Source organism: Arctopsyche grandis, chromosome 9, assembly GCF_051622035.1.
Source record: "Arctopsyche grandis isolate Sample6627 chromosome 9, ASM5162203v2, whole genome shotgun sequence".
NCBI classification, from domain to species: domain Eukaryota; kingdom Metazoa; phylum Arthropoda; class Insecta; order Trichoptera; family Hydropsychidae; genus Arctopsyche; species Arctopsyche grandis.
This window is the reverse complement of record NC_135363.1, coordinates 12225201-12249905: the sequence shown is the minus strand read 5'-3', so window position 1 is coordinate 12249905 and position 24705 is coordinate 12225201. Positions and strand designations below refer to the sequence as shown.

At 34.2% G+C, this 24705-nt stretch overlaps 1 protein-coding gene across 1 annotated transcript in view; it reads right to left on the bottom strand.

The window, feature by feature from the left end:
• The window catches only part of LOC143917278 (cyclic nucleotide-gated channel alpha-3), a 155027-nt gene that overhangs the window by 33179 nt on the left and 97143 nt on the right, over positions 1-24705 (bottom strand). Inside the window, 4 exon segments of the mRNA XM_077438761.1 lie at positions 18337-18480; positions 20787-21284; positions 22970-23106; positions 24552-24574. Coding sequence (XP_077294887.1) covers positions 18337-18480; positions 20787-21284; positions 22970-23106; positions 24552-24574 — 802 coding nt within the window.

Below are 24705 nucleotides of genomic sequence, written 5' to 3'. Positions count from 1 at the left end.
CAAGTAAGAAATTGAACTTTTTCTGAAAATGTTGAAGTCTATGATCTAACCATGAAATGTAAAATAAATTTGATGATTCTAAATTGAAAAGGTTGAATTTAAAAACAACTAAATATTCAACGTTTTATGTGTAAATATGTATGTACATACATATGGACATATTTGGAGATTCATACAATACATATGTTTTATCCAAAATGTTTCAATTTCAAAACCTAATAAGTACAAAAATATATACTCTATCGATTTTTATGACGTATTCAAAGAATTAAATAATATAATATTAATTAAATAACATAAAGAATTATTGAATAATATTAAAACTATTATAATTTGACTAAAATGAACTGGTCATATAAACGTTTTGAAAAATGAGTACAATGCGATTGAGTGAAAATTTAATTTGAACTTCATGACTGGAATTTAATTTGAAATTAAAGATTGATTGGTTTATATTAATATACATATATAATTAATCATGCATGATATTTTATGATTAACCGGATACTGAGAACAGTTGGGTACGTTTCGCTAAAGGGAAAAATAAAATTAGAACCATTTTAAAGGCCTCATAAATAATTATGATTTCATCAACATGCTACCAGACTGGATTATATCAATTTATTTCCACTAAAGTCCCAATCATGATTAACGTATTGTAGCGTGCACGTGTATAGGGGTTTCCGAGATAAGAGTGAAAGACGCAGTAGTAGTGATAGAAGTAGTTTATTGTTCTTGCTCCGTCGGCCTGCCAGCTCTGAATTAATGCATGGACCAAAACCGCCTAGTATTTATACCCAGCGTGAACCTTTAACACAGAGAGGTCATTGGTTGATGGGACGCGAAACCTTATTGGCTGCTGTATACAGCGTGTTCATAAGTCGAGGCCTTTTCGGGTGATCAGTGGTCAACGAGCGCCAATTATCTAATCTCTACGTTACAGTATTTTTTAGATTGAAGAATCCATAACGAGCAAACCGAATTAAACATTTTCAAATAGCAAAGCAATTTAATTTGCACCACAACAATAATATTGATTTTAGTCAGCTTTGAACTTTGAATGTACACATATATCATATGTATGTGTCTCTTTTTGGTGGCACCATTCGCAAGCTATCAATCTTTGAAATGGCGAAATACAAACAATAACGTACCATCCGAATTCGAATGAAATTTATAGCGGATAACATGTCAGTTCAATATGTTACAACATGATGTACGAGTGCATCGAACAATTTCGTATACTGAATAAGATTTCTTTATTAGATAGAAGCCACGAAATAAAAATCAAAAATCAATTCGATGATATGAATAACAGCATTGTACTTAATTTAATCAAACTAAACTAAAAGGTACTACCGGAAACTTCAATATCGGTTAGTATGTACATATTTATCGATATCTGGTAAGTTAGTTTTTACAATTTTGACCACGTTCAAAGGTTCATTTATACTAGCACAGCACATACCGGCAACTGCAAACAGCAGTACAAACAATATTCTTGATTACAATATATACGGTCATATTTATATGTTCCATAATATGCACATGGCGTATGTGTAACAGCAGCAACCCACACGATCTATTCCTATTATACAGCAATAAATGTCACCGAAACATATCAAGTAGAATCGGTTTTCTTTAGCCACCGTGGAAATATTCACGCATAACATGACGTCATATTGGCGAGTGCACCTTTACTAACAAAAGTGCTATCATAGGCATATGCATATTTTCAGAAACGTCACACTGACAATATTGACTCGATCATATTTTATTTTATTTTATTTATTACAATCGAACATATACACTCGCCTTTACAGATCGCTTCACAGCGATGAATATGCGAATTCATACAAACATCAACCACAGTGACATTTATGTAGAAATTTTTGCATAATTTTATTATAAAAATAGGCGAAACTCAAGACGATGCATAATTTGAGATTTGAAAGAGATATTGGAAAGGAAATGCCAATTTACAGGAACCGTTTCAATGAAAATCAGAAAAACTGGCAAACTCTGACAGGAAAAGATCGACCTGGAGTCACAAATCAAAGTCCGGCCAACAGCTACTAGTGAGAATCGAACCGTGACTACTCCGCTCAAAAGCATAATATTTTGATTTCATTTTATTTTATTTGGAAAACCAACAGTCTTAAATCAAAAACAGAAAAATAACATATCACATTTCAGAAGACCAGTTATATGTAGCTTTCCGCGGTAGACATAAAATAAAGGATAAACATACTCGTAGTCACACATAAAATTTGGAAATTAACAAAAGAAAAACAGAGAACTTAAACAATTAAATATAAATATAAAATTTCACAATTAGTAAGATTATTCAAAAAATGTCTTTACTATTGCTCGCCTTGCTTGCTCATGCGTATTATAAAAAATATCAAGGTTATGGTCGCTCGCTAATTAATTAAATGTTTTATTTGCTCGCCACAGAAAAGAGTTCTGCCTGTAATTAGTGCTCGCACGTGGAATAATTGAAATTGGGGCATAGGTACGCGACGATTTGCTCGGAATTTTAAAAGATAGTTTAGATAGGAGTAACGGACTATCGATTAAACCGGTTACTATTTTCATGAGATATGTAATATCTGCTATTTCTCTTCTATGCTCGAGTGGAAGAATGTGATGTTTTTTGCATAAATCTAAGTAATTATTGGAATGATATATGTACATATATCTTTAGTGCGATAACATAGGTAGCGTATAAATTTAATTTGAATGTTCTCAAGGTGGAATATCTCAGATTCCACACTTGAGACGTGTATTCTAAATTATGTACTTACATAGAACGAAGGCACAATATAATATTTTGATGGATTTTAAACATTTGAAATCTTTAGAAAGACGTAGGATAAAACCTAATGACCGAAGCGCCTTCGAGACGATATAGTCGATGTAAGTACGAATCATGGAGTACACCTAGGTCACGAATTACCGTGTTTCTTTGCAGGCGTTCTCCCTTTAGGATATAATCGTTCATTAGGGGATTACGTTTTCGACTGAAGGTGACAACACTGCACTTAGTGGGATTGAGCTCCAGGTGATTAAGGGTGCAGTATTTCTCTTGATTAATGAGATCAGTTTGAAGAGCCTTAAAATCTTCAGGAGATGCAAGGGCCGTAAAGATTTTCATGCCATCAGCGTAGCAAAGTAATTTAGAATGAGTGAGACAGGTACTGATGTCATTAATGAAAATTAAGAAGAGCGAGGGCCCGAGCAAAGGACCTTGGGGTACTCCACTAGGTATTTTAACTCAGCCAGAAACATAATGGTTAATAACAACTGCTTGAGAGTGGTTGTCAATATAAGAAGAAAAAACATATGCTAACCATTAGTCCACACTGCTATTGTATCTACAACGCAAGCTATATCGTACCGTATCTTCGCGTTAATTGATGTATATGTAAGCCGATTTTGGCTTGCACTCGTCCAAAACAAATAATATGAACGTGTCGAAAACGAGTGATGCTGTATAGTATGAATAGACGACGTCTTTTTCGTGCAGTGGTGTGCCAAGCTGTTAACCTCAAAGCATAGCGCACACACACACAGATATTCTGAGAACTTCGACCATGCATGTTTGCGCAACGAGCGAGTGCACACTGCACACTCTATCGCTCGGTTATTTATTCATCGATTTCGTTCATCTTTTCTATTCGTCAAATTTAAACAGTCATTGTAATATATGTGGGACAGGTTTGTGTTTACGCCTGTTATGAAATACGTTCACCCATCACTCATTGTAAAGGTCAATGAGGCGAATTGATCACGAAAGTTTAATTAGACACTCGAAGGTGGTCCCCAGTGATACACCTAGACAATCGAAGGTGATCCTTAGAGATGGTGACCGGTAAAATGCACTCGAAATAGCTGCACTCTCGAGACATCCAAACTTTCAAAGATACTCAAGGAGAACTAACGCAATAGAATTTCACAAAAAAGCGTCAAGGGGTATTTGTATATTATCCGAGGGTGCCAACCTTTTTTGTGTAATTCTATTGCGAAAGTTATTTTAGAGCGCATTTGAAAATTATGACTTCTCGAAACTGCGCTACTATTCAGTGCAATTTCGTACATCTTTACGGGAACCCACAGAGACACACCTATACACTAAAGATGCTCTTCATAGACACATCTATGAATTCACGTTTGTCTGCTGATAAGGAGCGGACCTCTTGACGTACAGCTCAAATCACCGAGGAAGCATCGAGCCGTCGGCAGTTCACCTCACTGAGCAAAACAGGAGAGTTATAAATTCATTTAAATAAATGATATACAAGAAAGGAAGAGAAGCATTTCATTCAATCAATCCGGATCCCTAAAATATGTACATAGTCCTTCGAACCGAACTACAAACCCAAACAATATGTATATATGTACATATGTATATACAGAAGGTGAGGCTTACATGATTACCACATGACCAGGATGACCGTTGACAAAACGAGCTTTTGGAGGGGTAGCACCAGACGGCGCTGCACGTCACATGAATGGAGGCAGAGGTGCAGCGAACGAACCACGTGGCGGGTCACTAGGCCACGCGGCTATATATAGCCCACCGTGGCCCATATTGATCGCTCGCATGCGCCACTCCGGGCTATATTTAGCCTGCGAGGGATGGGGCGGGAAACTGCACCACCCCGTCGACCCCACCTCGTGGTTGCAACCCTGCGTCATCTTAACGGGCTTTGTTATACGATGCTAACTAGGTAGAGTGTCCGCTCAGTGACGAAACGCGATAGTGCTGCACTATGGCCTCTCTTTGCGCCACGTTAACCCTTTGAGTGTCGTCATTGTCGATCCGCCTTCTCGTCCGTTGCACATTCTCTACCAGAACAAATCTAACGTATTGTAAAATATAAGCTCCCAATGCGAAGGCGAGCTGATTTTATTTCTATTTCCGTACATGATATTGAACATTTTAAAAGCATTTCCGCTACTTTATTTTCATTTTATCATCGAATGTACATACATACATATGTAGTACCTTTTACTGTATTATGTTTGTTTGTCCCCATATAAATTTGCGATATTATTTTAGCAACTAATGAAAGTCAAAGGTGGTTTTATGTATGGTAGAGGAAGAAAAGATCTTAATTGTATCTTAAGTCTTAGACTCCTCTTCTTATATTATATATGTGCGAACTCAGGTAACAGTATGTTATATGAGATGAAACATTCCATACTACACTTCTGGTAGTCAGGGTCGTAAACGCTCCTTAAGATGAAATGTGTTTATGTAATGTACATATATATTTTTCCATGATAAATAAAAAACATACATGTAATAATAAAAACAAATGAATATTTACTATTAAATTCGCCATGTTTAAGCTGTTTATATTACAAATACTGATTGAAGCCGGGTAAAACAACTAGTCTAATATATAATTTGGAAAGCGACTTTATATATATGTATGTATGTAAGGTTTAGGTGGTATAATCCGTGACGTATCGTAAAAATCTTACTTTCTATGAAGACGACATCAATATCGATTTCGATACAGTTATCGATTTCGATTCCTTTTTCAGTTCCTGTTCCGGATGGTTTCGTATCCGGATTCCTTTTTCAGTTTCGGATCCAGATAACTTTTTCAGTTCTGGATCCTGATTCCTTTTTCAGTTCCAGATCAGGATCCATTTTCAGCCATTTTTAAGCGGTTTATATTACAAATACCGAGCTAAATCGGGTCAAACCACTAGTTTGATAGGATGGTTTTGCCATTTATTTATGAATAACCGTTTCAACAATGAAATCAGGTAAATTGGCAAACTCTGATAGGAAACAATTGACTCACATCGAGTCACAAATATAAGTTTGACCAGCAGTAATAAAGAAATATTCGGACTAAATTATTTTCGACCGAGGTCAACCCAGGGCTTGAACTCGGGAACCTCTGGGTGGATAGCATTAACGCAACCATAGAGCTATGTTCATTAAGCCGAAGTGAAAAATCATTATAGACCTAATAAAATAGTTGAAAAATTGGATTTATTATAAAAAACGATGTATTAAAAAAAATCGTCAATTTTTTTGTCGATATGAATCGGTTGGTTGGAGGTACAGGACATTGTTTAAAATCTATGATTTTTTTTTATTTACCGGTCCCTATATATGAAGAAAGTGCATCGTTTGAAATCTAAAATTTGGATTTTTCGCTTCGACCTAATGTACAATATGAACAAAATATTTCACTTGCAATGCAGGATATTTTTTTAAATTACATTTTTTTAATTTAATTTAATTCAAAATATTTTACCTGGAAGTTAAATACCGAATTTTTAATTTTAAACAAAAACAAGAAGAGTCGTGTAAATAATTCAAATTATGAAACAAAATAAACCACGAGAAAAACTTCCTTTGGGCTTTATGTAGGTTATATTACAGTCACTATACGTTAACAAGGACTTACTTGGATTATTCTAGCCTCAGACTTAGGTCTTGGGTTTTGGGTAGATGAAAATGTCCTAATAGAATATATTAGACGAGGGGTGGTGGCCTCATCGGAGGGTCTTGAGGACTACACGTGTGGGTCGAGGTGACTCCTCAAAGCTGCCACTTAAGCTTGGGTCTTATCATTCGAGACGTGCTGTGCTTTTCTTCTACCTTGTGTTGGTTGAATTGCAATTTATTTCGCGGTAAAGTTTTACCTGCATGCGCAGTTAGCGTTGATTTACTTTTGAGCAGATACAATTAACGCTAATTGTATAAATTCTCCACAAAGACCTGAGTCTTTAATATTAAATATTATTACAACACAGGCCGTCTGTCTCAGTTGGAAACGCTGAACAATATTATCATAGCGGGAAACTGTAATATAATCACATTAACGAACGGTCGCAAATAGTCACGTACTTCGCGAATCGCACGTAGTGTGTGTACAGGTGACGATTCACATTCAATATTCTACGTTTCTCCGATGCACTATAAATGCATTGCTTACGAACTCCTAGATTTAATTTATGGAGAATCGACAATTATAAATAAATTGCAACAATATATGTATTTATATAGTTACACACACACACACACACACACATATATATATATATATATATATATATATATATATATATATGTATGTACATAGGTGAACATTTTCACAGGGATCAAAAAACGTGTAGAGAATATAATATCCGGGAAATTGCGCGAATTTGCTTAGATTAACAATTATATTTTAATCAAAATCAAATCCATTTTTCATATTTATTTATTTACACTTAAAGGTCTTTCAAACATACCTCAGGTTAAGTAGGCATTGATATGGGTTTATTAATTTTATTATGAGCCTTTTTTTCTGTTTGTGAAATTAAATCAAATGTCTTTAATAAGGAATTCAAGAAAATATGGAAAATAATAAACAAGCAGTATAATTTAGTGGTTGCGTTAATGATTACGACCGAGAGGTTGTCGGATTCGATGCCATAGGTTGACTTTGATTGAAAATAATTTATTCCGAGTATTATCAGGAGTACTGATGGTAAGATTTGGATGTTTGTGACTCCAAGTCGACCGTTTCTAATCAGAGTTTGCCAATTTAATTGATTTCATTGTTAAAATCGATTCCTCATCAAATTGGCAAAAACCATCCAACCCAATATGCCACCACTGTTTGAATATGATTTAAAAATTTAATTATGTACAAGTTTAATACAATAGATGTTGCTTAGGGACAACCCGATAACGATATCTTGGGAAAATATAGAATTGGGTCCATCGGCTATGCCACCTTTCCCAAGTATAAATAAATAAATATTAAAAGAAATTATTTAATATATAGTTCGATTCGTAGAATCCGTGACGTCATCAAAAAAATTTATATGGCAACGATATCGATATCGAAATTGATTCCGATTTCCGATAGTTCCAGATGCGATTTCAGTTCCAATTTCAGTTTCGGATCTGGATTCCTGTTCCAGTTCTGGTACTGGATTACGATTTGCGATTCCGATTTCAGCTCCGGCTCCCGGTTCCTTATTCAGTTCCGATTTCCGATTCCGATTTCGGTTCCAATTCCCGATTCCGATTTCTGATTGGCTGACGTAAAATATATTTTTATGTAAATTAAATTAGCCATGTTTAAGCGTTTTACAAATACTGAGCGAAGTTGGGTAAAACCACTAGTTTAATATATTAGTGAATTAAAAAAATAATATCAGAAGTTTTTAATACTAATTATATATGAGAAGAGAGTAAATGAGACTGAAATTTATTGTTTTAACACTGTTTTAATGAGTTGCAAAGGGGGGTGATAGAAAGAGACGTATGATAAGCGAGTTGTCATCGTTTCGATCTGTCACAAAATTCCGACGTAAATCTTAATGAGTTCGTTAATGATTAAACTCCTCTAGATTCATGTCGGAGACATTAGCTTACTTGAATGCTAGCTAACCCATGATGTCGGTAAGATATCAAAGCGACCTGTGTGGTTCAGATCAGACCACAATTTTTGACTAACAGAGCAAAGCAAATTAAAATAATAACAAAGTAAAAAGAAGTAATAATATAAATGAAGGGAGAAACGCAAGACCAAGAAGAAGGAAAAGATTGTGCGGTGTCAATTTTGTGATGCCAATATTGTGTCAAGAGTTGTGGTGTCAATTGTAGTGTTAATTTTGTATAAAACATCTATTAAATCAGATAAAATTCGATTCAGTTTGCACACTTACAATTGAGTTGAGCAGATTACAAACATCAATTTATGAATATAAAAATATAGAATAAATACACGTTATTTTTATGAGATTACTTATAAAATGTAAAATCTATTCAATTTTTGTATTATCATATACACATACCTTGTGCCCAATTACATCACACCTACCACACATACACACACACACACACACACACAAACAAAATAAATAAGATCTCACACCTAGATTCATTTCAACATCCACCCTAGCCGATCCGATAGATGCCACACATGTAAAGAGGATGAGGTGCAGAATTCGATCTGCAACCGAGGGTTGGTAAACAGAGCAGCACACTGTCAATATTGTGGATTGGTCGCAAACTTCTACCGCACGTATCGAAAACAAACAGAATTTAATCGATCGGAGACAACGCGTTTCGTTTATGGTAATTAACACCACACAGGTATGAGATGAACGTCTGAAGTGGATACCGACTCCACATATGTATAGTTTACATACATAAATGAATATATGTATGTAAACGCGTCGTATGTACTCCAAACAATAATGGAATTTTCGAGTACGCGGCGAATAACGACGTATACGCTACCGCGTATGAGCCAGAAGGTAATAGCATCAAAATCTAATTAGGCAATGAAAGGGTTAATAAAGGGAATTGTTGCGAATTTACAGAACGAATTGTGGAGCGGCTTAAAACCGAAACAAATTTAACCGATTCGACACCTTGAATTGGGTACGGTCCAAATTTCAGTTGAACCGTCATCCATATTTAATGAGATAAAACATCCCGAATCTGCACCTGTCATGTTTAAACCTAGAAAGAAGCAGGAACAAATTCCAACGTTAATCAAATATAATACATTGGGGTAATTTAGGGAAGTTTCCACGACTTTATTTTGGTGGGGTTGGTATATTTTGCACGGTGAGGTTCGTGTATAATGCAATATATCTAATGTATACAATGTATGTATGTACATATGTATGAAGATACTAGGTGCACATTTTGTGGCAGACAAAGGCAGCCAGTGTAAAACAAAAGGCCGCAGCTTCTGCAGTGGCGTCCGTGCACAACAAAAAGGCGATGAAATTGCGAAAAAAGATGAAATTTATTTTCACTGAATCGCGTCTGGTCAGTGCATCACGTGACGTCTTTTTGTGGCCGATTGAATCAATGGAATCAGACATCCTCAACTGCGCTCGTTAATTATTTAATTGATTGACTGATCATCAACTCAATTCGAGTTGCAAAGCAATTTCTATGAGCCTTAACTTTTTTATTGAACTACATATGAATCATATCGTTTATGAGATAATAAAACTTTATTCTGTGTCAAGTTTCTTTTATTACGTATTCTCCTACCAAATGAAAACCAATTTTTATCTTAAACATATAAACAGTCAACCTTTCAATAATGCGCTAGATCTGTTTCGCAATAAAACAAATAAAAAGAAATAGCAGGGAAATCCCTTTTCCTAAAAAAGGGAAATTTAAAGAAAACATTATATTTGAAACATATTTTTACCTACATATGTATATATATATATATACCAGCAAGGCCTAACAGGTAAATTTTAACAAATTATCATAGGTACATATATGGATATTTTTTGATAAAATTACATTTTCGGAGCAATATATATTTTTTAATATAAATCTTCAAATTTTGAGATGCTGTAAAACTGAAAATTTGCGAGACATTAATGGACAATTTTGCAGCATTTCTATACGAATCAGCGAAATTCGAGATGCTAAAAATTCGAAAATTGCGAGAAATGGATAAAAGTTGAAGGTTGCCAATTTGTTAAACCGTTTCAATGAAAATTAAATTAAATGGAAAATTCTGATAGGAAACGATCGATCTGGAGTCACAAACTAAGGTCTGGCCAGCAGAAACCAGTGGGACTTGAATCCGTGGCCACTATGTTCGAAAGGATATACATATGCTAACCATTAATCCACGTTGCTGGTTGATATAGATATTACGCCCTCTAACATTACATATTATTTTTAAAATTATTTTCTACTCTTTTCGTACATTTAGCCAATAAAATATCTCAATGGTTAACGTATAATGCTAACCACTTGAGGGGTCACGGGCTTGAGTCCTAGCCCGGTGTTGCTGGTTTCCGATCGGAGTTGGTCAATTTCTCTAATTTCATCGTTGAAACGGTTCCTATTAAATTGGCTACCTAACCTAATGTTTCACCATTATTTGAATTAAATTTAAAATTTGTAATAATATTATAAATTTTAATAAATAAAACGTAGTGGCATAATGGTACCTACATATATGTATATAAAAAAAATCTAATACATTTTTTTCTGAACCAATCCAAAGCGTTATAGAATAGTTAATCGTATAGGCAATTTGATATTATCGCATAATGAAAACTAATTAACGCTGTAGTTTTAAAAATCAACAGTGGCGTCTCAGCAAGTGATGAAATAGCTAGGAGAATTAGTTTATGTTATAAGCAAAATGAATTAGTAGAATTAAACAAAGCATCTATCAAAGCGAATTGGTAATTAACGCTAAGATCTAATTACAAAATACAAGTGATTTTATCTTACAAAGGCGCATTTTACAAATTATATAGGGCGAGTTTTAATATACGGGAAAAAATATGCATTGCAACTAATGTATTAATGATCAATAATTGTAAACATCTTATGTATACATATATTGGATACATTGGATAGTTAATTGAACGTCCACAGCTCGGCACCACGTGGCACGGAAAAGACTATTTCATTTCACACCATACAGCACCGCTCGTTTTCTACACGTTCATGCTTATTTTGGACGAGTGCAAAGGAAAATCGGTTTGTATATACACCATGAAGCGCGACGATACGGCGTAATATTACTTGCGTCGAATCGTCGAGTCAACATAGTCACAATATGACATTTCCGAAAATAATCATATGCACATGGCAACGCTTCCGTTAGCACGGGTGCACTCACCATTATGACGTAATGCGTGAAAATTTCCCCTATCGCTGAAGAAAACCGGTTCTGCTTGATACACATGCTGTATAATATGAATAGATCAAAATAATATGAATAGATCAATCAAATAGGTTACGTTATATAAACATTACGGAACGTAAGTTTACGCGACTCTGAGCTGTGTTAGTATAAGCTATGTATTATACATGCGATTTTACCCCGTGTGAAGCCAGATCCTTTCACCAGCTGTAATATATGTTAATATTCAACAATAAATAGAAGAAAAAATAATTTTCACCATCGAAAGAAAAAAATGAAATATCTGGAAAAGCGAGGAGGGAAAATTTAGAAAGCAGCTCACCGCACTCGCCCCAAGGTCTGGATAAACTCATCAGCTTAAAGGCCACATGCAAATTCGAAATGGAGGCTCTGGTCTTCCAATGATTAAACATTATCTTGTTTGCACGTAGTATCGAACAAGCAGCGGTTCGTAAACTTCGAAAAACAAAAAAAAAAAAAAAAACTCACCAACCAACAAGAAAATTCCCGCAGAACCATAAAGAGCGCATTGTATTCAAAGTGCCTGCAATAAAACCGATTTTACGTCAACCACACAGCCAGACCCGCATACATATATTTATATTTAAGGGATCAACTTTGCTCGCGAACCGTAGTTTGACCTCTTCTGGTTTGCTGCACCGTCGCTTTTTTGACGCGGCACTTTTCCATATTGTTGTGTTGCACAAAGACCCCGACCCACCCTTTGTCAGTCTGCGGACCACAGTTTGATGAACCTGGCCAGTGCCGTTAAAGCAAATGAACTCGATAATTGTTTCGCCGCACTTATGTACTACATACACATATTGCTTAGAGCGTTATGCCAACGAGAACTCTAATGGGACTTGAAACTCTCTCAATTCCAGGGCTTCGGCAAAGTCGAATGCTTTTGTCCGAAGTTCATCCACCTCCCAGTGGGTGATTGCGGCCGTTTCGCGTACGAGTGAACCAAGTCCGCGAGCCGTGCGTTTCCGGTTTGGTGCGCTCTTTCGCTATTAAAATATCGTATATTCGAGTCGTACGATTTATCGCGATGTACGGCGAAATATTGCCTTTTATGGTTCTTTTTACGTCTCCGAATTTACATACTCGGATGTATAATACAACCTTTACGCTGCCGCAATTTCGCCACTTTTATGCGATAACGCTTACGTAAACCCGAACCGGGCGTATTAAATGCGTAACAACTTCGGCGCGAAGGCGAAGCGCACACAAACCTTGCAGGATTTAGAGGGTTAAAACAATTTGACGCTAACTGCAATTTTCAAACTTGAATCTATCTAAGTGCCGTTTGTGTTCTGAACATTTACAAGTCGCATTAAGAACGTATTAAGTTGTAATATACCTATGTACTATTTGGAAAGTGATACGAGAGATTTTTAGTGCCCGATTTCGTTCGGAGCGAACTCCTATTTCATTCCGTGAAGATTCTATTTTCTTTGATTTCCCTTTCGATCGTGCTCTCGTAAAATTTCTTTAGCGAGCGCGGATGCGGAAGGGATGCGTTCTCGGAAATTGGCAGTAGGGCGCTTCCGGTTTAACTGGGCGATTGTTTGTATTCGTTCAATAGAAAACGCTACCTAGGCAATAATTGGGAACTTTCATGAAAGATTTTCAATAATAGGATTTCAGCGGAGATACCGCGAATTGTCATCCATTATCAATTACGTAGACGGAGGAGAGAAAATGGACCAGGTTCAGCGTAAAAGTTATAAACGAGCCCAACGGAAGTAAGTATATAAATTCCATCTACAAATACAAAACGGATCATAAGTTATTGAATGAATTTGTTTTATACTGAAAATTGTACGATAAATTTAATAGTACATACTATAATCGTGAATAATGAAGGTGCATACATATGTATGTACATACATACATACATACGTATCTTACGTATCTTATAATAAAGAACTCGTATTTGGAAATAACACCATAAACAATTATATACATATGTACGTCTCTTAAGTTCATCAACGATAGCGACGACTTGAAACTTCTCTGTAATGTCACAATGGCAAAAAAACCAACAGTCTTAAATCAAAACAGAACAAATAATAAAATACATTACAAAAGACCAATTATAGGTTTCCGCTGGTAGTAATAAACTAAAGGACAAACATACACGTAGTCATAAATATCATATTTCAATTATTATTATTTTTTAATTTCCTTTTCTTTTCAAACATTTATTACGCCAGCGCGTTTTAAAAATGTTGGCTGTATAGCATTTGAATTCTCATATGAATTTCCCAATCCAAAACAGATATTATATACCGATAATACATGTACATATGTATATGTACAGACATGTGATCTCAGATTTCAGCTGAGAATACACATTGTCGCATACAACGCATTGTCTTGAAATGATAATATAACCATCAACACACATTAATTATACACACATACGTACATATTTAATGTAATACCATCCGTACGAAACCATCGCATCGGCCGCATTGAATGGGTTAAATGAGCCCTTAATGGAATGATTGACGCATATCCTCGTGGGGCTTTCCCGGGCTTTCAACTAGTACCACCGATTTTAGTTGCACCGATACAACTGAAGCACTACCTCCAATCAAACGTCCAATTTGGAATTGAAACAATGGATTAGACATTGACGACACAATAGGACCAAATTAAATATGTATGTATGTATACATGTGTACATATACTGGATCCAAAATAGAATATCCCCGCCGTACTGTGTTAATTGTACACAAATTGAACGAAAACACTTCACAGCGTACGCAGACAATATGGAATAATTCTTGCATGAGAAGGCGAGCTTTATGATATTAATCCAAAAATAGAAATACATATTACAGCTTATGTTACAACTATGATATTATTAAATGGATTAAAATTGTAGTATATAGGTTGCTAAATATATCTGAGATTAGGAAATAAAGAGATGACGAGATAGGATGGAGTGGATTTGGGTGAATGAACGCCGTTTTTTTTAATCAAAAATGCTACTTTGCCTGAAGAAAAATATCTTCAATGTGTTTTGTCAGTGATGACGTAAAATTGGACGCTAATATGATATATGTACAAAATCCAATGTACTCAAATTATGGAATGCTATATGCTGTGCATAATGAGAAGAGATCCGAAATGGAATACATGGGTGAGAAGTATTACGAGGGTAGTGGATATGGTAGAGAAAGAGAGTAAAAATATTTATGCACTCTGTGACGAACGATGAAAATAAAACATAGATCAGTGGTTGGAGTTTAATGCTTTCGATTGTGTGGTCACGGGTTCCAACCCTGGCTTTGTTGCTGGCCAGACCTTGGATATGTGACTCCAAGATCGATTGATTACTTTCAGAATTTGCCAACTGATTTCATTGGAAACGGTTCCAAAAATTTGACTATCCTGTCCTATTTCTCACAAAATTTGATTTTACAGCATCTCACAATTTGTTGATAGGTGTCTCTATGATGATTGTTATATTTGATCATCGATGTTTGTAAGTGGCCTTTAATAATAATTATGTACAATGTTGACAAAATATGTCTTGTTAATAAAAATAGAGTATACATATATCTTATATCTGTATATAAATATCTTTATTCCACTGAGAAATTCATACCCAGTCACGAATCATTTTTAACCCCTTCCAATTACATTTGAGAAAAACTGTGAATGCAGAGTAATACATGTATTATGTATTATTCAATAATAAAAAAATCTAAATTGTAATATATATCTTTATTAGCCCGCACTCTTCACTTGTTAAATTAATGATAATAGCAAGCATAGAATTAATGAATGATTTTATAACAATCCATTTTTCATCTTACGATCAATGTATGTATGTATGTATGAATGTATGTATGTATATACATACATACATAATATCCATGTTTATTTTAACAGTATCATAAAAGCATAATAGGGTGCATAAGTGCCAGATATTTTCCTAACTTGAAATTATAACAATTTCATTTTAGTATAATATTTCATTCAATATACGACTATATATGTACATAAATTTGCATAAAAACCGAGCTGCCACACTTTTTTTACTATTCAAACGCTCCCCAATAAAATATACCGAGATGAATGGATACATATGTTGAAAAGGGGGATGATTTTTTTTTTTTTTTTTAATATCATACCAGAATTTCACATTATTCAAAAGCGAAAAAATACTCGGGGAAACTTTTATAACGCACTCACACGGGCGGGTTCGTTCGCGCGTAATATCTAAATACATATATTATATAGGCAATAAAATTTAGCGACAAGTTTTTATACCCCTACGTACTACGTATGTATGTATGTACATATATTAAATTATTTCAGTCGAAGAAATAAATAAATAAATGCAAACGTATGTACGTTTTCTCGGAATTGAAATTCGCAGGCCCTTTTTATGTATGTATGTATGTGAGTACATATGTACGTATATATATGTATGTAGATGGTCTGAGGAATTTCTTAATTATATTTTAGTATCAAAAACGCGCTTCGTATGCGACATTATTATTACACTTATTTCCAGAAAATGTATTCATCAAAGAGCGTCGCATTTAATGACACGTTTATGACTCAATAGCTTTCCACGCGATATATGTATAGGTATATGTATATTATACTTATACAATATGCCTCTAATATGTACATAGTTATGAACCTTTTCACGACTTCATAAAACCTAACTATGTGTATGTACATATGTATATCTATCTCCCCATATATATATATATATGAGAAAAACCATCATGAGCAGAAAACTTCCTTTTAGTTTTTACTTTTCCATTATATACATATGTACATACATATATTTACATATGTAGAAACGCCTAACTCGGTAAACTTTTTCTAAAAATTCTAAGGGATGAATGTCACCTTCCAGAACTTCTGCTTAGCCTAAAACTTTGGGTACCTAGAAAGCTGAGAGAATCTCGCTCCAGAACTCTGTTTCTGTCAATTTGGGCCAGAACAGTGCTTGATGACTCACCCCTTTCAAGAGCCATTTGATTGCTTAACCTGCTGTTTGAGGGTCTTGATGTTTTTATTACTGCATCTTAAAATTCTTTTTTTTTTAAAATATTATTTATGTTGTCTTCATTTTGTTATTTTATTATTTAACCCAGAGCCCCACCCGTCCATATGTGCGAGTTATGCAAATCACACAGCGGTCGAATTTCTGGAGGCGGCCGTCCATGAACCAAAAAAAATCCCCTTTCATTATTACTAAATGTGAAACAAAAATCTAAAACACGAACAATAGTAACAATAGCACTTTTTTTCTACATGTTTTCCCGAATATTATCATGGTCGCCTTTTGTATTGGTTTGTATTTTGTACTGAAAAACAATTATCGAATGCAAACAAGGGTGTGACCGCGAACAAGAAAAGTGAGCGTGTTCGGTGCAGTAAATTTTGTTTATGATGTAAAATTAGTTCGAAGCTTACAATATTTGAACGCCACTCGGATGATCTTATGACTGCCTTACAAATCTAATATCAATGAATAGCTACGAAATTTTCAGTTTTCAGTTTTCTTCGGTCTTTCCTCGGGAATTGTCGGAAGATATTTTTAAATAATAATAATGTATTTAATTTTATAATATCCTTTTCATATAATAATGTTACATATGAGATAGTTTAAAAAAAAAATAGGAATGAAAAATATATTTGACACAGGCGGCCGAGTTTCGGTATGAACACATTACAGGGCCGAGGCGAGCCTGATTTAGCATAATGTGTATTTACTGTATGAATACATACAGGGCCGTCGAGAGGAAACCCGGGCCCTGGGAAACATTCATTCCGGGCCCTATGATAAATAATATGATAATATGAACTAAAAAAAGATCTTTTAAATATATTTTTAATTTGCGAAAAATCTATCAGAACTATTAGAAAAATACCTTATGTTAGTTACTATTTTTAAAATAATTGAATAAGAAAGTATGATATAACAGGTGTGATTTCACATGGATACAAAGAATGCGTGGATCGAAAAATAATAAACATCTGTGTGTGTGTGTGTGCGTATGTTTCCATATGTTTATTAGTGGTGCTACCCGGCTTTGCGCGGTTCCACTTTTGACGATTTCTTCCGTTTAATCACGGATATAACAAAAGTATGTAACTTAAGATGGAAATTCAGTCTAGTAATGAGAATACCGAAAAGAAATAATATTATTTAACAACCGACCAATCACAAACGTCTTTGACCAATCCACCCAATAAAACTAATAAGAAACGACTTTGGCGACAGCCAATCATAAACCAATTACAGACGCCGTTCCCGGTTTTATATATAAGTATGTGTTTTTCCTCGGTAATTGGCCATATACCAGGAAAGCGCATTGGGTTTACCTGTAAGGCTTCCTGGTATAAATATAAAAATAAATAAAATATGTAATGTTGCTTTCATACTAATAGCCATTAAACACATTTAAATAAAACATTACGAATTTCTTTGTGACTATTTCATGCGATTAAGTTCAATATTTGGATCAAAAGGTGACCGTACATTTGTGGGCTTATTTACGTGTTTCCAACGTCAAACGAGCACACGCGCTAAGCCTCTTAAAGCCGTCCGCAAAACCGAGATTTCTCAAGTGGGTACATCGCATAAACATTATAAATTGACTACACTGTTCAATGCACGTACCTTGAAACTCCTTTCTGGCAGTGCTGACGGAAGTAACGATGTTCGCCACGTGGCCAAGAACGGTGGCGAACAGCAAAAGACCAAACAGCAGCTGGGCTATGACGAATATGTACTCGCCTTTACTCCTAGGTCTTGGCAAGTCACCTGAAAATTCCGTAATTTTTCTTTTATAAAATAAAACAGCACTCTTTCAACGGAGCTAATCTCGTATTTGCATATTCTTATATCGAACGAAACAGCTTTATTAGACCTTATATATGTACATATGTTGTAAGCATATGTATCTAAATATATACATAGCTCGGAGAGAGCATTATAATATTTTATACATGCGCATAAAAATATATGTACAATATATGTACATATATACGAATGCTGATTTGCATGCGAATGGTGTTTATATGTGTATGCTAAACTTTTGATATTTGCGAAAATTCGAATTTCAAATAAAAGCTTCGTATATTCACACGAACTGTATTTGTATAACATATTGTATGCATATGTATGTTTGTGTGTTTGGTTTTGAGTTAAATTGATTGTGACCGACGATAATAATTAATGTTGTGAACTAAGTTTTAATTAACAATAAGCCTTTACGATCTATTATTATTCAGTGATGCTCAATCAATAAATCGACGTTGGCACGGATAAATAGATTAATTGATGTTTATGGAAGTTTAAATTAACCCTATGTTATAACTTGCATAAACACGAGCGAAACTATCTACTATCGAAAGCTGTTATTTCAAAGGCATACGGTCAATTTGAAAATTAAACACGGTTGAACAATTTCGATACGAAAATAGAAACGAGAGTCGAATTTGAGTTAGAGTTTTAATACGAAGGTGGTAAAATCAATGTGTAAAAAAAATGTCCGTTTTTAAAACAAAAAGGCAATAAATTCATGCGGTTTTAATGATTCATAAAATTTGAATTATATAATATAATTATCATATAATGAATTCATGACTGAAATAATTCATAACACATTATTATATTTGACAAAAACCGAAACAAAGAATGTCGAGAATACGTCAAAGCAAAAGGAAAACTCTTATATATTCAAAATAAACGGAAAGTTTGAGATGCTAAAAAACCAATTTATGCCGAGTCGGAAGTGTTATAAAATTATATACCAATAGGACCAATCTTCTGTTTTATGAATACAATTTATTTTCGTCAAAAAAAAATTCCGATTCCATTCTGCGCGTCCATATTAATATCGAGTATTCGCATTTAAAACTTTCGAGTATGAAATTGTAATAGCGAAAAGTTATAATGGAATTTATAGATTATGGAAAATACAAAATAGTTTTCCGTCGGTATGAATGTAATCCATAAAGGGAAGGTACTCGAGGCTTTCACGATATTGCCTATATTATAATGATGCTATAATATTATATTGAAAATAACTGACAATAGACGCTAAAATCGTAGAAAGCTTAGAATATACCTTTATACAAAATAAAGCACATACATATGAATTCCACTAAAATAAAGCTGACACAATCAAGAATATTAATAAAACTAGCTACATATATTAGGTAAGTTTGAGCCAAAATAGTCGTAGATGAATTCGGGTGCATGTTATAAAATATTAATTGAATCGTATTTATTATTTAATACTAAATTTATTATAAAACTAAAAATATGCATATATATATATATATATATATATATATATATATATATATATATATATATATATATATATATATATATATATATATATGTACATACATATGTATATATGTATGTACAACAGGCTGGAGGAAAAATCCTAATTTTGAATTTTTATCGATGGACCTAATGGAAAATTTTATCGATTTAAGACAATGTCCTGTGCTCCAACCTATAGATTTATCTCGAAAAACATTTCGAAAAAGTAGATATTTTCATATATCTCTTTTTCAAGAGCACTTTCAATTTTTTTACTATTAAAAAAAGTTTATTTGGTTCGATTATTGTAAGTTTTGACTGATGAACGACAATTCAAAGTTGCCGTTTTGCTCGCGAGTCCCCATAAAAAGCGCACTGCGGTGTTTTTGTGTGGAAGCGTTATTTTTACTCCATAAATCATCATTTTTTTTCATGATCCCTTGATTATTTTAAAAATAAAATTCGAGATAAATCGATTGGTTCGAGATAAATCGAAGGTAATTGTTTAAAACAATGATTTGTTTTATTTAACGTTCCCTTGATACGACATAAGGTTTTCCACTAGGTCCATCGTTGAATGTCTATAATTCACATGCTTAGATCCGGTCTTATGTACAATATATTGATATATAACAAGCCTAATATTGATTTTAATAGCTTTTACTTTAGTCTACTACATACATATATATATATATATGTATAATAAATGATATATGTATAATAGAAACAGTAATAATCACTGAAAATTGATTTTAAAACAATTATAAAGATTTAAATCGAAGATAACTCACCTATAGTGGTTAAAGCGAGTGTGCACCAATAGTAGCTCTGGAGATACTGTTTGACAACATCAGCCGACTCTGTGTCGTGATAGACCCAATTCTTGCTGCCGAAACCGTTGTTCTTGTATATGATGTGGTACAAGCAGCCGTTCCAGTGGAATATGACTAGCAGATAGTGTATGAGACTGGTCGACCTGAACAGGTTCGGATAGTTGGTGTGCCTCTCGGTGCGGTCCATGAATGCCCAGAACCTATAGATCTTGACCAGTCGAAACGAGCGCAGTATCGAGTTGAAGCCGATGGACAGGTAGAGGAAGTCTAATGGCAGCAGGCACAGGCAGTCTATGTAGAACGTGGTCGAGTTCATGTAGTGATTCCTCAGCTTTCCAGAGTCCGTCTGGAGCACGCCGTCTTCTAGGTAGCCAGTTCGGAAGTGGAAGATTATGTCGGCCAAGTACAGGAAGTCGGACAGGTAGTCGAGACAGAACCACACTATTAAGGTCTCACCTGAGGATGAAAACGGACAGTGAAATTTTTTTGAACAGACAAAAATGACATCTTTACAATATCATATGAGCAAGTAAACTCGATAAGGTATATGAAATGAATCGCTATTGACGTAGAACTGACTATAAACATAGATAAAGTAAAACGTAATAAGTACTATAAATGAAACTATCATTGATTTCAATGTTTTTGAAATTAAAACGAATCTTTGTAAGTTAGCCACATTTAAAAGATATTTGAAAGACTTTAGTTACACAATGTGACGTCATATACTTTTATAATTTTTTCCCTCAACATATACATATGTATATGTACATACATACGTGTACAAATAAAGCCTTCTAATTTAAACCATCTAATGATCGTTATGAAATAATATATAAGTTCACGTATACACATACATACATATGTTTGTATATACCTGCAAGAGCTTACGTACATTTTGTGAAGTTTTTCATATTACGTGCAAAAAATCCCCAGAAGCGGAAAATCCATCTTATAAACTTTTTCCAATTATCTCCGTTTTTCAGTTGGAAAAGAACTACGACGGTGCTAATGCGAGATTACTATTCAACGTTTAAATCGACTCTTTCTACTTGAGTGAAACTATTTGAATGTTTCGAAGCTCTTTTAATGCACCAAAGCGGAAAATCATCTCGTTCGGGCGAAAATCCACACTCCGTATACGGAATTAGTGTGAAGCACAAAAAATCTTATTCGGATTTTTCGATTCACACACCCATCGAGTAAAATCGCACGGCTCTTTTCGAAGAATACTGATTTATATATTTTTGCGTTGCCTTTTTGCGATATATTTCCCCGCGAGTGCGCCGTAATTAGTTTGGTAATCCGTTTAGAAAAACCATCCATTGTTTCGTGGGAAAACTCGCTTCGTCCAGTGAATTTTTCCGAACTTAAAACTGGTGCTTATCGTGTATAAAAATTTCTTAATTAAAATACGTACCTAACTGACTGTAAATGACATTTTAACAATTCTTTTCAATTCTTTTGACAAACGTGACAAAAGAATTGAAAAGAAAAGTACAACGTTTCAATTATACATATTCAAATCAATTATTCATCATATTAAAATCGTTAGTTTATGTACGCTTAGTAAATTCATTAAATAGGTATACATTAATACAAGTTTTTCACTTTCCTAACTAACGTAAATTGTATAGTACCGAATGGATTCGACGTAGTCTAAGTAAATTTTTTTTACGACAGCAATTCGTTGGTAAAAGTTGGGTCATCATATTAGCATATTTTTAAACAACGTGCCTATTAATTGTCGGAGTTTCGAGCGTATTAAATTTCAACACGGCGTTGCGAAAAGGTAAATGAAAATCGACACAAACTTTTCTGTTATAAATTAATCCAACTTTTCCTATTTTCGCACCTAAAAGATTTTCCGCGCATCTGCTAGTGAGGTTTTCACGGTTCAATTCTCTGTCCGTTTCGTATCAATGGATAGTTACTCGTCAACGGCAGAAATACGTAGAGTTTTTGAGAGATTAGAGCTGGTACTCGCTTCACGGATGAGAAAACATCGTGAATTTTTCCATAAAAAAAACACATCACGATAACAGTTTTAGCCCAGAGAAGACCTTTTTCGACGTGAGCTTGAAATATTTTACGCTCATTTTAACATCTTCAAAGGGAAAAAGTATATTTTGAATAATTACCGTTTATTTCTTGGAAGGCAAACCGGTAGATGATCACCCAAAAATTATAGAGGAAGGCTAGCGACACAACCATGGACCAATAGTAGCAGAGCCGTCCAGCAGGGTCAAACACGAAAGACCATGATGGACCGAATCTTCTACCTGGTGTGGAGCTACGGCGTTTACTGAAAAGAAAAAAAATAATGGTTAATTTATATTCTCTCTACACTGATTGTATTCTATACTTCTCAAAATGAATTATTTTCATCTATTTTACGACTAACGTCTACGAGACTTTGTGTCTCTGTATACACCTACTTACATACATACATATAAACAGTGGGTCACATACGACGAAATTTAACAATCGCCTTTGTTGTTGTGGGAAAGGCGATGGTGAGGTTGTTTTGATCAAAGTCTCCGCTTACCTGGAATTATTTATGGTAGGAGGATCCTCTCTAAAACGGTCCCTAACGACTTTAAGTCCCCGTCCTAATTACAGGCCCTTCCGTGCATTATTCAAAGCGGTTGATAATTCGCTTTGGGCTCCTCAAACCCTCTTCCTTACAATCTTACGCGAGTCCTCTGTGATTTTTTTTGCGTCGCTTTCCCTTTCGACTTACGGTGTGATCGTGCTGTCTCAGACCGGAAGCTTACGACCTGGCGACATTTGCATCCGGCAAGGAGTTACGCCTTTCATTCCGCAATAAAAAGAGGAGGTTTTAAGATGTTTTTCTGATTTTAAAATGAGTTGAAAAGCTCGCTTTGTAAATATATCTACTTTTAATGCTAAATACCTTTTTTTTAAATGATCTCCATATTTTGCACAGATAAATACGAAGCGAAGAGCGAAGAGAGTAGACGCAGTAAATCGAAAAGTAGCGAGACTTTTAATTTTAATTATATCCTGTATTATGTATACATACATACATATGTATAAAAGTAATCAACGAAGGTAAAACATACTATGTAGATACCACATTTTCTTACTATATATGAACATAAATACATACATATGAAACGTTATAATTGAAAGTGGCATTAGCCCACTTCTCTTCATTTCGACAAATATCTCGCGAAACATTAAATATAATGTTTTGCATTTAACAATATTTAAAAATACTGGTGGGCCTGTTAAACGTTTATTCAACTTTTCCGAGATTCTGGATATATCGAATTAAAACATGTAAGTGATAAAAAATTGCGTATTAAGTTGTACAGAAATAGTGTCTTTTGAACTGAAAATTGGACTTCCATCACTTTCAAATATAACGGCTCATCATATATAATATATAGTTATTCTGTGTGTCTGTGTGTCTGTGTAAGATAACGGTTCGACATACATATGTAACGTCGCAGCTAAAACACTGCCAACTAAACGTACGAATATATATGTAATAAAGAAAGAAAAACTTTATATATACTGTTTGTTACCAATGTGTCCTCTAGGGCCTAGAGTCTAGGCTAATAGAATAGAGAAACTTTTTTTTTCTATTGGTGTTTTATATTGTTTATTTGTCTGTAGGTACGTACATACATAGATAGTTTTTACCATTTTTTTTTCATATTAAGCAATTAAATATATTTTTTTATTTCCATTCACTTGAGCGACGCAGAATAATTCGGCTACTACGAAATATATTGTGATACAATATCGTTACAAGCAGGATAGTAATCTAGCGATTCAAATTTTTAAATATAAATAATATTATTTATTAAATAATATTTCTAATAAATATATCATTTTAAATTTAGCA